Raw genomic sequence first — 14,062 nt, forward strand, 5'->3', positions numbered from 1 at the left:
CCATGGTTGATGAAGATCAATACACCATATGCCTTCTTAACCACACATTCAACCTACGCATCTGCTTTGAGTGTTCTGTGGACTGGGATCCCAAGATCCCTCTGATCCTCCACACTGCCAGGAGTCTTACCATTAATACTAAATTTGGCCATCATATTTGACCTGCGAAAATGAACTACCTCACACTTATCTGGGTTGAACTCCATCTGCCACTTCTCAGCCCAGTTTTGCATCCTATCAATGTCCCGCTGTAACCTCTGACAACCCTCCAGACTATCCACAACACCCCCAACCTTAGTGTCATCAGCAAATTTACTAACCCATCCCTCCACTTCCTCATCCTGGTCATTTATAATGATCACAAAGAGTAGGGGTCCCAGAACAGATCCCTGAGGCTCACCGCTGGGCACCAACCTCCATGCAGAATATGACACATCTACAACCACTCTTTGCCTTCTGTAGGCAAGCCAATTCTGGATCCACAAAGCAAGGACACTTAGATCCCATGCCTCCTTACTTTCTCAATAAGCCTTGCATGGGGTGCCTTATCAGATGCCTCGCTGAAATCCATATACACTCATCTGCTGCTCTACCTTCATCAATGTGTTTAGTCACATCCTCAAAAAATTCAATCAGGCTTGTAAGGCATGACCTGCCTTTGACAAAGCCATGCTGATTCTCCAAATGTTCATAATCCTGCCTCTCAGGATCTTCTCCATGAGCTTACCAACCACTGAAGTAAGACTCACTGGTCTATAATTTCCAGGGCTATCTCTACTCCCTTGCTTGAATAAGGGAACGACATCTGCAACCCTCCAATCCTCTGGAACCTCTCCCGTCCCATTGACGATGCAAAGATCATTGCAGAGGCTCAACAATCTCCTCCCACGCTTCCCACAGTAGCCAGGGGTATTTCTCATCCAGTCCCTGTGACTTAACCAAATTAATGCTTTCCAAAAGCTGCAGCACATCCTTTTTCTTAATGTCTATATATATGCTCAGGCTTTTCAGTCTGCTGTGAGTCATCCCTATAATTGCCAAGGTCCTTTTCCATAGTGAATACTGAAGCAAAGTATTTATTAAATACCTCCGCTACCTCCTCCGGTTCCATATACACTGTTACACTTGATTGGTCCTATTCTCTCATGTCTTATCCTCTTGCTCTTCACATACTTGTAGAATGCCTTGGGGGGTTTCCTTAATTCTACTAGCCTTATAATTTTCTAGATTTCTATCATTACCTAGTTTTTTGAACCTTTCATAAGCTTTTCTTCTTGACTAAATTTTCAACAACCTTTATACATCATGATTCCTGTACTCTACCATCCTTTCCCTGTCTCATTGGAACGTACCTATACAGAACACCATGCAAGTATCCCCTGAACATTTTCCATATTTCTGCTGTACATTACCGAGTACATCTGCTCTCAATTTATACTTCAAAGTTCCTGCCTGATAGCTTCATATTTCCCTTACTCCAGTTAAACATTTTCCTAATTTGTCTGTTCCTACCCCTCTCCAATGCAATGGTAAAGGAGATAGAATTGTGATCACTATCTCCAAAATGCTCTCTCACTGAGAGACCTGACACCTGGACACCTGACCAGGTTCATTTCCCAATACCGGATCAAGTACAGCCTCTCCTCTTGTCGGCTCATCTATGTGTTGTGTCAGGAAACCCTTCTGAACACAGCTAACAAACTCCACTCCATAGAAAATTGCTACAGCTGATATTTCTACGGGTGGGGTTTGGTTGGATGTTAAATGGAAATAAGAGGGGCTGAGGAAGGAAATCGATGTGGGAATAGTTGGAGTGAAAATGTGAAATGCACAAAAATAATTAGAATTGAAAATATGGAGATGCAAGAGACTGAAGATGGTGCAAATCTGAAGCACCACACAAAGGAACTGGAGAAACTCAGCAGGTCGCACAGCATCTATGGAGGGAAACGACCAGTCAACATTTCTTGTTGAGACACTTCATCAGGACCATTTCATCAAAGTTAGACAATGAAAAGTTTCCGTTCTTTTGATTTGTGCTCTAGTTTTAATCACATTGAGAACATGAAAAATGAAAGTGGGTTGTTCTTTGGATATAATTTCTTTAATCTGAGCTATTAACCAAAACAAAACTTTACTGAGGTGTAAAGCCTGCTCGATATAATTTTGCCACACAAGAAGGCAGCACCTTTCAACTTATCACAATGCATTAGTAACTTTACATTCTGCAGTACAGTTTCCTCTCTATGGGTGTCACCAGAGATTATTTAAAGAAAACCGATGCATGAACAGCATTGAACTTCTATTCCACAATGGGTCCAGAAAGAACAAGAAGAATCTTTACTTCCTCAGTCCTTGATCACCAGTTAATCACTTAATAATCTCCATGCACTCAGTACCTCATATTCCATCTGGGTAGGTGCCAACCAGATGGCATAAACATTGATTTCTCTAACTTCTGGTAGCCACTCCCCTCTGTTTTCCACACCCCACCCTTACTAACTTTTGGGTTTACCCCTCCTCCACCATTCTCATCCCTTCTCCAACCCCCCACCCTCATGGTCTGCCCATCACCTCCCTCTGGTTCCGTCTCCTTCAACCCTTTACTTCTACCACCTATTACCTTCCAGTTTTCCCATCATTCCCCTCACCCACACACCCACCTTCTTCCTCGCCTGGTCTCACCTATCACCTGCCAGCTTTTTTTCTCCCTCTGAACACTTCTTATTCGCACTTCTGCCTTCTTCCTTTCTAGTTTTAAGGAAGGGTCTTGGCCCAAAACATTGACTGTTTATTTCCCTCCCTCCATGGATGCTGTCTAACCTGCTGAGTTCCTTCTATGTTTTGTGTGTGTTGCTCATAACCCCAGTAAGTCTTGAGTGACAAAGTTGGAGACTTCAAGGGTAAAGTATCAAAATTATGTAGCCTATTGTAAAATAGCTCTTTTCTAACATCTGTTAACATTTTTGTTTAACTGGCCATCTGGTTTACATTAAACTGAGGAAAGTTGCTGTTTGTTTTTTGATAGTGCTTCAATCTAAAAATGCGTGGACATACAGCAACAAACAGTATGGTTGGTGAATAGACTTCAACATTGACCAGCCTTACTATAAATTAAGTTTGAATTAATCTTCAAGATTACAGGTTGCTAAATTCTGTAATTCTAATTGGATTGAAATCATTCACTATTTAAAGTAAAAATGCAACATGCAGAAAACTGCATTCCCAAAAAAATGTTAGTGGAGGTGAAGCGGGAAAGTGTATTAGGAACTAAGATTGATAAATGTCTCTCTTCCATCCATCAGAAATATTTATCAGGAGCTTTGCATAGGCATGACCCTTAGCTTTGTCAATAATCCCTCCCATCTGTCCAACAATCTGTTTGACCACCTACCATTAGGCAGGAGGTATTAAGGCACAAACTGTTATGATGGGAAACAGCTTCTTCACCCAGGCTGTAAGTCCACTGAACTCTCTGCCAACACCTAGGTCTCTTCACATACGAAGTGCCAATAGCATTAGACTGCTTACTTTTTAACTTGTGTCATAAATACACATTATTTGTTAATTTATTTGTGGTAATATTATTGTATGTGTTTGTATGAGTTATATGTACTGTGTTCTGCACCTTGGTCCGGAGGAATGTTGATTCATTTGGTGATATACATGTGTGGAGTTGAATGGCAATAAATTGAACGGTTTATACAAATGACAAATCTCAACTCATTCATTTCTGTATTGATTAATGTTATAGTACAATAGATTGTTTTTGCATGTCATATCTCTGAAATAGTTGGAAATAATTAACAAGAATTGTGTGCTACATAGTTGTGTGAAGTTAGGAAGTAGAAAGTAATTATTATAATGTTCCAGATATTCTGATTTCCCCTAACCATTGTATTCTGTTCGTTTATCTGAAAAAACAAGTTACCCTTTTGGCATGATCCTAGTGCAGATTTTATACTTGGTTAATAACAGTTAGTAGTACAAAGAAACAATGCTGTGATGGCTTTCCGGTTTAGGATAATTAAATCCCAACTTGGGGTAATTATGGAGTTCAGTCTTCATTTCACCAACCCGGTATTAATTATGCACAAACTTGTGTTGTCATTTCCCATCTCTCTCTCTCTACAGATAATAATTCATGATCTGATATTCTCTACTATGTTGTTTATTATTGCTGCTCTTTCAACAGGTGAATGATGTCACATTTCTTTTAGTTTTTAACCTATAAATCTCTGAGTTCTCAAAGACATTAGTCCTTTAAGACAATATGATTTCATCCATTATGGGTACTTTTTCCTCTTATCACCCTAATCCACAAGCTTTGTTAAATGTTACTGTGACTGTTTGACTGTGAAAGTGTCACAATCAACTGTACATCTACAGTGAAGCTCGCTGGTTTGAGGCCTGTCTTCCTCTTCATTCTATAACTCAGGCATGCAAAGATCGTTTGGAATATTCCAACTTTGTCCAGCTAAAAGCTATTGCCTCTCTGTGTATTAGAAGAGTCAGAATCAACTTACTACCTACCACCCTATGAGCCTCCACATCCAACACATCATTCTCCATAACTTCCACCATCTCCAAAGGAATCATACCACCAAACATTATCACCCCACTTTTCTGCAGGGACCGTTCCCTCCACAATTCCTTTGTCCATTAGTCCCTCCCCACTAATCTGCAAGCGTTGTATGTGTTACACCTGCCGTAAACCACCTCGCTCATCTCGATTCAAGGCCCCATACAGTCTTCCAGGTGAGGCAACTCTTCATCTGCAAATCCACTTGTGTTGTCTATTGTGTCCAATGCTCCTCTACATTGGTGGGACACATTGTAATTAGGAGACTATTTCGTCAAGTACTTCCCGATGGTCGAACATTTTAATTACAATTCCTATTCTCATTCCAACATGTCAGTCCAAGGCTGGCTTTTGTGCCACGATGAGGCCACCTTCAGCGTGGAAGGGCAACACCTTATATTCTGTCTCAGAAGCTTCCAACCTGACAACATGAATATTGATTTCTCCTTCAGGTAAAAAATAATTTCTCTCCCTGTCCACTCTGGCCCCTTACCTCTCCTCACCTGCCTATCTTCTCTCCTTAGGTCCCTTCTTCCTATGGTCAACTCTCCTCTCCTATCATATTCTTCCTCTTCAGCCCTTTACCTTTCCAACCCACCTGGCTTCATCTGTCACCTCCCAGCCATCCTCCTTTCCCTCCCCTACCTTTTTATTCTGTTGTTTTCAGCCTTCCTCTCCAGTCCTGAAGAAGAGTCTCGACCCAAAATGTCGACTGTTTGTTCATTTCCATCGATGCTGTCTGACCTGCTGAGTTCCTCCAGCATTTTGTGTGTGTTGCTTTGGATTTCCAGCACCTGCAGATTTTCTCGTGTTTATAATTGTCTCTTTAGTCATTTATACCTTGTAAAGTCAAAATACACAGGAGAATAATTGAGCATGCAACAATATATACATCCTAACAAAATGCAGAAGTATTACCTGGGTTGATATATGAAGAGAGAATCAGTGTTGTGAATTGGAGCCTAAGAATCCATATATGGGGTCAAACCTCTGCACGGGTTCCTGCTCCAACAAAGTTCCTTGTTGTCAACAGAGTAACACTGATGGCTATTGCTGAATTAAAGGCAGCTCTTCAAATTGAACTAATGACCAAATTGAGGCTGATTATTTTATTTGGGAAATTTGCAGTCAGTAAACAAAAAAAATATCAGCACACATGGCTGCTTTCAAATTCAGGTTTTAAAAGAAAGGACATGTAGGTGGTGAGAGTTGATGTCTAGTGGGTGCCAAGTTCTAAAAGAAAGTCTTTTGTTTCCTGGCAGTAATGTCCTCCTTATTTGGACAGAACTGTTGGAACATGCATTTTGTGCTGATAATATTAACAGGCTTGATCTGCATTTTGAAGCAGTTAACTTTTGTAGTTAAAATGACATGGGTTAATGACTATCATTATTGTTAATTTCAGAAACAAGCCCAGTAACTTCACCCTCTCCTGGGGGTGTAATTGTCTGATACATTTTTTAAGGTGACAGTGCTAGCAGTGGGAAGTGAGCTCTTCCCAAATTACAAGCAAGGATTGTAAAAAAAAAACAGTTGTAGGTCAGATGTAGCAAGCTAAAATGCAGTGGAAAACACACTCTCTATTCCATTGCTGTATATAACTGGAACAGCAGAAGAATGTGACGCAAATTGTGATTAAAATTAATGAAAAAGTCCAGATGAAATGGACATGGATGGACTCTCCAGCGGCTCCTAGCAACTCAAGTAAAGATGACAGTGATGAAGCAAGATATGCTCCAATAAAGACCCAGGATTGAAGACATGCAGGACTGAAGATGAAACCATTGCTAATCAAGGTATTGACCCCTCTGATGAAAGATCCATCAACTATTGCCCAACCACTGAAAAATCTGCTTAAGGCAGTAAGTGCTCAGACGACCCTGTGACTCTAAATGAAGAACAAATTTTAAGCTTGAAAGGTGACATTATGTGCTACGCCTGAATTAAGATTCCCCGATGCAGGTATGCCCTGTATGTCAATGATGGAGGTCTTAACTCGAACATGGAGACAACCAGCATCCTGTTGGTTATTGCTCTGACAAAGATCTGATTTTGTACATTGATGACTCCTCAGTGGTTAAGAGAGGTATTTGAATGACTCATGGAGCATCTGCACAGTAGGAGGAACTAGAAGCTTTAATTGAAGCCTGTGAGTTGGCGAAAGGAAGATCAACTAATATTTACACCGATTCTTGGTATACTTTTGGAGTTATGCATGATTTTGGAAACTTATGGAGATAATAAGGCTGTAGGAACCCCAATCAAGAATAGCCAACTAGTACAGGAACTCATGGATGTTATACAGTTGTCATCAGAAGTTGTACTAAAAGTTAAAAGCCACTCCAAATCGACTGTAATGGAAAGCTGTGGAAATGCATTCACGGATTGTGGAGTACACAGCACAGGAAGAATTACAAGAAGTACTGAGAACATAATGCAGTGAACCCAACAACTGGAAGTATGGAAATGAAGTTAAACTCTGTATCACAGACAACCAACAAGATTCTTGAGAATCGTGAGTTCACTGCTCTAACTGTCAAAAGTGGTTCTGGATGGAGAATGGTGAGAAGTGGAGTACAGAGATGTAATAGTTATAGATTAGTAGCTCCAACTACGTTGCTTCCTTATTTGGCACAGCAGGTACACTTCCTCTGACACATTGGAGTGCAAAAGATGATCAACAGATTCTCCCTATGGTGTAGAATCCGAAGTTCAGGGCACAGGAACAACACATGTTTGAAAGATGAATGACATGACAGAAAACAAATCCTCAAGCAGCAGTAAAGCTACTGCAATTAAATGCTTCTGCCCACCTGGTCCATTTTTACACTTGCAAGAATCACATGAATTTCCTGATGTTGTTAAGTGCCTCTGCCTGTTGGGTATCTCAGTATATACCACACACTGCAAACTATTCATCAATGCTGGGCATTCCGGCAGATCAGGAACAAACATGTGCCTTTTTTATTAAACATTCCAGCAATGGCCATGTTTATATTATGCCTATGATTCAATATTCTCAAGAGAGACGCAAATATATGATGATCATGCCCCCTACGTACCATTGGGATCATTTATGTAAATTTAATCAGCACGATTTAAGGAATCATATAGTATCTGACCTATTCAATAGTTCCATTTAATATCAGAAAAACATATACAGTATACATCTTGAAGTTCTTGTTCTTCACAGACATGTACAAAAACAGAAGAGTGCCCTAAAGAATGAGTTAGAGTAAAAACTTAGACCCCCAAAACTTCCCCCACACACAAGCAGCAACAAAGCAATGACCCTCCCCCTCTCCCTCTTACTTCACCAAAAAAAGGCATTAGCGCCCTCCACCCACCAAGCAAGCAATAGCAAAGCCTCCAAGAAAGACCACGATCTTCAAAACTAATCGTTCACCTGACAGTTTGACATACTATAGGCTCTCTGTCTGTGTCCCCAATAAAGGGACAGAGAGGTGTCTCTTTTCACAGTGAGGGGAAACATAACAAATGATTTGCATGTTTGTCACGCTGCTTTTTATCGAGTACTCTGACCGAGAGAGTAAGTCCGTGATTCGCTGCGTACAGAGCCACGACAGCTGATTCGCTGTTCCTGATGTTCTGCTTTCTCTTGTGTTGCTTCAGTCAGCAGCACCAAATTAGAAATAGCTCGTTCCCAAGGCAGTGAAGCCCCAGAACCCTGAAGGCGCACTGGTCTCCCCAGCCGTGTCCTTGGGATTTTGAAAAGCACAGGTTGTGAGCCCCTGGGAGTGGGTTCCATCACTGCAAAGGATCGAAGTCTGAGTGCAACTGCAGGTTACGGTCTTGGACAGAATCCGATCCACCCTGAAAAGGAAGGAGAGTGACATCAAAGATAGAAATTAAGCTATTTTTGTTGATGAGCTTGAAGGAGTCGCTTTTAAGTGTCATTGTACTCCACCCTCATTATTTATGCCTTATCCTGAGATATCTGTAAATCTGCATCTAATATTCATGTCAAAGCTATTAAATCTTTCCATATGTTGACTATAAAAGCTACCTTTTGATTAAGTTCTGAAGATACCATTCCAGTAGGGGATGGATCATACAATTATATTTACAGCTAAAATACATCTATCTGATGGATGGGATTTCTTTGATTGGATTCATTTAAGTCTTTGAAGCAGGAATTACTTATTATTATGAGTTGTATTATTCATACTAATATGCCTTTTCATAATTTACATATTTTTACTTGGTCAAGGGTTATCATTAATAGAATAGTTCAAGTTCACGTAAGTGTGCCTACTCATCTGCCTAATCAGGACATAATCCTATACTTTAAAGAATATGTACCTTTCACATGTCATATCATTTTGATTATTTTATATTTAACGTAGTTACCATAAGTTTTACTGCTTCTAAATTTTCAGATGTTATGATTCTAAATGAGTGGTTGTTGGATCCAACTGTTAAGTGGTATTTTCTTTGCAGTCCAACAATTAATTGTTTGCAGTTCAGTGTGTCCCTTTAGTGGTCACATTTGGATGATTCTGGAAAACTCTGGAAGCTTCTCTGGTGCTAGATTATTTGAAAAGTGACTTTCTGATTTCCTGACCCTTATCTGCAAATCTGAATAGAATGTTTCTTATCTATGTGTAGAAAAAGAGCTGACAAAAAGGCAGCACATCTTTTTCTTTGTCTCTCCTTTCTGCTAGAGCCTCTATCACTGTCTGTTTTCAAATTTCTTTGTTCTATTAACATTTAATAAAACAATCATGAAGCGACAAATTTGTGCCTCTTTCCTGACTTCTGTAAAAATGTTGGATTAAAAACCTTAGAATCCAACAATTGATTAGCTTTATCCATGCAAATTTGCCTTTGAGGCCTAGATGTGCCATCTGTTTACTTCTATCCACTTGCTTCAAATGTTCCCATATTGTGAACTACAATGTAGGAATATGTGAGATCCTTTCCACATCAGTAGAAGAGCATTGAATAGTTGGGTCATGGTGCCACAATGTGGGAGAGGATTTTGGCAGCATACATGATTAGGTAGGTTTGTGGTAGGAAATTTAACAGAACTGATGTCAGTTGGTTGGAACCGATAAGGAGTCATGAAATGCTGAGTTCTGAGGAGTCTAGTTCAGTGCAAGGCAGTGAATCACTGGTAATCTTCTGGAAATTATGATGGGAAATGAAGATGGTGGCTTCAGTCTTTCCACTGTTTAACTAGGAACAAATTATTACTCTTGCAAAGCTTCAGTTTTTTGTCTGGTGATTGCCATTGTAATCAGGATATTTTGGTTAGTGTGGAACTCCATATACCCCCACTAAAATATCATTAATTCCACCAGTTGCTGTTAATTATAGCATTGCACTTTTACTTTTAGGTAAATGTTGTATATGTGATCATTACACGTGGAAAATTTGATTTGATGGTGTAACTATTAATTGGGTGTTCTAAATCTGTCTTGTTAGTACTGTGTATACAGAATGAAAATAATGACATTTCGGAGTTAACAAATTCACATTGTTATGTCAGCTGGTTTAAATCAAGTCTTACAGCTTGCATTCTAATGTGGTGCCAATGGCTGTGTCAGTGGCAAAATGGAAGTGATTGCTGCAACTCTGATTTGAAGGGAATGGTTAAAATTTGCACACAAATTCACTGGATTGAAGCTTTGTTCTCCCCCCTCCCCTCCCCTATGAGTTAATATTGGTAAATTTCTTGTTTGTAATGGTTGCCAATGACAACCCCAAGTTAAACTTTCTAAAATCTCTAGTCTTATAGGTATTACTTAGTGGAAAACATTGAAAATTACAGTCACTTTTTCAACAAAGCTGGGTTGTTGAAATGGTCAGTCATTAATATATTTCTGGCATGCTGGCACATTTTCATTCCATTACAGCCACTAGGGTGACTGTAACAAAGTGAATAAGATTACTTGTTTTTAAAAAAACAGCGCAGTGCAGTGAAATTAATGATTAGGACACTGTCTCTATGTTGAATGTGCTTTAGAACATACCGAAATGAAAGGATCTGTGTAGATGCTGTTTATCTAATCCTTTCAAACTTATTTATTAACTGACTAAAATGACGTTTTCGTCCCCCGAAACTGGAGCTTTTCAGAAATGCTTTCCAGGGTAGGTATTTTTGAAAACGCTGCTCAGGCAGATTAGTGTGGACGGGGTAACCGGAGAAATCTGAAAACGCTATCAGACAGCAGCGCGCTATTTCATTGTTTTCTTGAACACAACCTAACAATTTCAGAACAGACAGCAACAAGACTGAAGCCAGAAGAGTTAGAAATGTACTCACCAAATACTTTGACCCATAACTTTCTGAATAAATAAGAATACTCACTTTGCCCTGTTTTCTGTCCTTGCTCGTATGAAGGTGGTTTACCTTTTTATGCATGTACTTCTCTGACAATAGATGTGTAACAGCCTAATGTAATGTTGTATGGAAATACAAGATAACATGGATGCAGACATTAAAGCATTTATACATTTAACAAGGTGCTTTATTAATGCAACAGAGTTAGTCAGTTTTTCAATGTTCTTCAGCAGCCGGGTCAATCTGTCCGTGAACTCCCTGTCGGTTGTCTACACTCCAGTATTTGATTTTTTTTTACTTTTAACTTCTTGTGCGCGAGAGCCAACAGCTGTCCGTCGTTTTAAGTTTTTCTAGTCTGTAACTGCACAAACGCAGACTTTTATGGCAAGATTCGACTCCCAACATGTTGCTTGTTTTCGGTAGATGTGTCCTGTGCATGACCAGTGACAGGAGATTTGCCGAAATCTCCGTTTAATGTGGATAGAGATATTTTCAAAACGTATAGTGTGGACGCCTATCGTTTTTACGTGAAACCAGCGTTTTCAAAATTATCCGATCTAGTGTGGATGTGGCCTGATATACCTGGCATTGCTCAGGTTATTATGCCAGCAATCATATTGTTTGCATTTATATTCATGCAGATGAATTTTATAACATTCTTGTAAATGAAATAAAGTTAACCTAAAAGTATGATTCCATGAATAGAAATAATTAGGTGTTTAAAATTATGTTCTTTAACTAGAGTTACAATGGAAACATGCACATTGAAAGTAAATGCAAATACTAAAAGTGAATGTAATAGTTCAAGTAGGTAGGTACAGAGTACAATGTTTAAGTTCACTTGACTTCAATGTTGAAGTGTCTCAGATGATGCAGTATTTTTTCGTGTAAAAACGTGTCAGTTACTTTTTTATCTCCCCAAGCAACCAACATATAGATGACCGTAAGAAAAGCATTACATTTTGACATTAAAGTCAACAACTTGTGCCTTGTATGTGTTCAAAGCAAAATGTACTGGTTCTGTAATTCTAATTCAGTTGAAATCATTTAGTGTTTAAAGTAAAAATGCATCATGCAGATAGCTCCATTCACAAAAGATTGTGGAAGTGAAGGGAGAAAGTAGATTAGAAACTAAGAATTATTCAAATGATAAATCTGAAATTCATTTCTGCATTGTTTGACGTTATAGTACAGTAAATTGTCATAGCATGTAGTATCTCTGAAATGCTCAGAAATGATCAGATAATGGGTTGAACTTCAATTTATGAATATTTTACCTCGTATAAAAATGCATAGAAGCTTCTCATCTCCAAGATATAAATCTTTTTCTTTTTAAGTTTTTCTTGTGAAAAAAAAATCTCATAAATGTTATTAGGCTTACAGAATAGTTTGGAACATTGGAGGCTTATCTTGCAACTTCCATTTTCTATCATTGCAATTGAGTGAAATTACATAGAATAAACAGCACAGAAATATTTGGCCTAACTGGTCCACAGAAGAACTCTAGCTCTAATAGGGATAACTTCCCTATTGTGCAACCAATAGGCCAATACTATTACATTGCTTCCAAACTTCAGATGTGAGCCTTTTGACGCGGGTTCATTTTGATAAACATCCTTACTGTTGTTTTCTTTTTGTCACTGAAGATGGAAATCAGCATTTATGTTTATGCTTCATAATACTCACACAAGCTCTTCTTTACATCCACAGAGCGACAACAGCAGTTTGATGCCGAACAGCTTATGACCTACGTTTTGGCTGACCAGGATTTTCACAACGCTTCAGGAAGAACTATCCAGCCACCAGCAGAAAGGCCTGGTGTAAGGAGAATGGTTGAGATGAAAAGATTATATGGAGATAGTGCTGCTAAAATACAAGGAATGGAAACTGCAATGCAACTTTCATTTGACAGACAGTGTGATAAAAAGCAGCCAAAGTATTGGCCTGTAATTCCTCTTAAGTTTTGATTGCATATTCTTATAAAAACTTACTGATTCTATGGATCTGTGACAAATATTTCTACATTGAATTTTTAGCAGTTTTTTCTTTATAATACTCATTTATGACTTAATAAACATTGTATCTTTTATTATTACCAAGTAGGAGATACTTTTCAATGAAAGCCTCAAATTCTGCTCTAACCTAGTGGTATGTTCAAAGTCAGAAGGTCAACATCCAAAAGAACATTATGGTCCACTCGTTTATTTTATCAGGCTTGTAAAATTTAGCTCTTTTTCTAATCTTGGCTCACATCCCTACATTATTGCTTGAGATATAATCCTTGCATCCTTTCTACAGTTTTCAATACATTACAATTAAATAATTGAAGTTTGATGCAGTCAAAAGAGAGGGTAAAATATGGGCTAAGTGTTGGGAAGAGCTGGAGCAAAATCACTTAAAGATTGCTTCATGAAAGGTATCATTAAAAGAACAAGGAATAGAGATGCAGGGCGCAAAAAGGGACATGAGGAAAGTGCATTTCACCAAGGCTACATTGACATATAAATATAAGAATAAAATGAAGTTGATTTATATTTGTATGAAGAGCTTCTGGAACCTGGCAATAATAAAAGAACTACCTTTACATTGGTGCAGCAGCAACATTTTGGATGAATTACTGTTGTAGAATATGCATGAGGAAAATAAAACATTTGGAATCAAACATTGGAAGAATTTAGTGATGACAAAAATAGAGATTAAAAACAGCATTCAGCTAGGTTGTGATAATAGGCAATTTTAACTTTCAACATATTGACTGGGACTCATACTGTAAAAGGGCTGGTTGGGAATGAGTTTGTCAAATGTGTTCAGGGATGTTTCCTTAATCAGTACATGGAAGTCCCAATGAGAGAGTGTGATACTAGATCTTTTAGGGAGTGAGACAGGGCAGGTGACAAAAGTTTGTGTAGGGAAACACTTTGCATTTAGTAATCATAATGCCATTAGTTTCAAAGTATTTATAGACAAGCATGGGTCTGGTCCTCACCTTGAGATTCTAAATTGGAGAAAGGCCAGGTTTGATAGTATCAAATAGGATCTAGCAAGTGTGGACTGGTATACGTGCAAAATGCTGGAGGAACTCAGCAAGTCGGGCAGCATCTATGGAAATGAGTAAACAAGATTAGTAATCTATGTTTGAAATCAAAAGAAATGGGGGAGATTTTAAACTGATT

General features: G+C 38.7%; 1 protein-coding gene across 3 annotated transcripts in view; it reads left to right on the forward strand.

Annotated features, from left to right (window-relative positions):
* The window catches only part of gemin8 (gem (nuclear organelle) associated protein 8), a 35,237-nt gene extending 22,253 nt beyond the window's left edge, over positions 1-12,984 (forward strand). For 2 of the 3 annotated variants that reach the window (XM_059968022.1, XM_059968023.1), the window contains exon 3: positions 12,600-12,984. In XM_059968022.1, the coding sequence (XP_059824005.1) occupies positions 12,600-12,856 (257 nt within the window). In that variant the 3' untranslated portion in view covers positions 12,857-12,984. Of the gene's footprint in view, positions 1-4,919; positions 5,035-12,599 lie in introns of all 3 variants that reach the window. The other variant, XM_059968024.1, reaches the window with a different exon arrangement.
* The last annotated feature ends 1,078 nt before the right edge of the window (positions 12,985-14,062 follow it).

Source organism: Hypanus sabinus, chromosome 4, assembly GCF_030144855.1.
Source record: "Hypanus sabinus isolate sHypSab1 chromosome 4, sHypSab1.hap1, whole genome shotgun sequence".
NCBI classification, from domain to species: domain Eukaryota; kingdom Metazoa; phylum Chordata; class Chondrichthyes; order Myliobatiformes; family Dasyatidae; genus Hypanus; species Hypanus sabinus.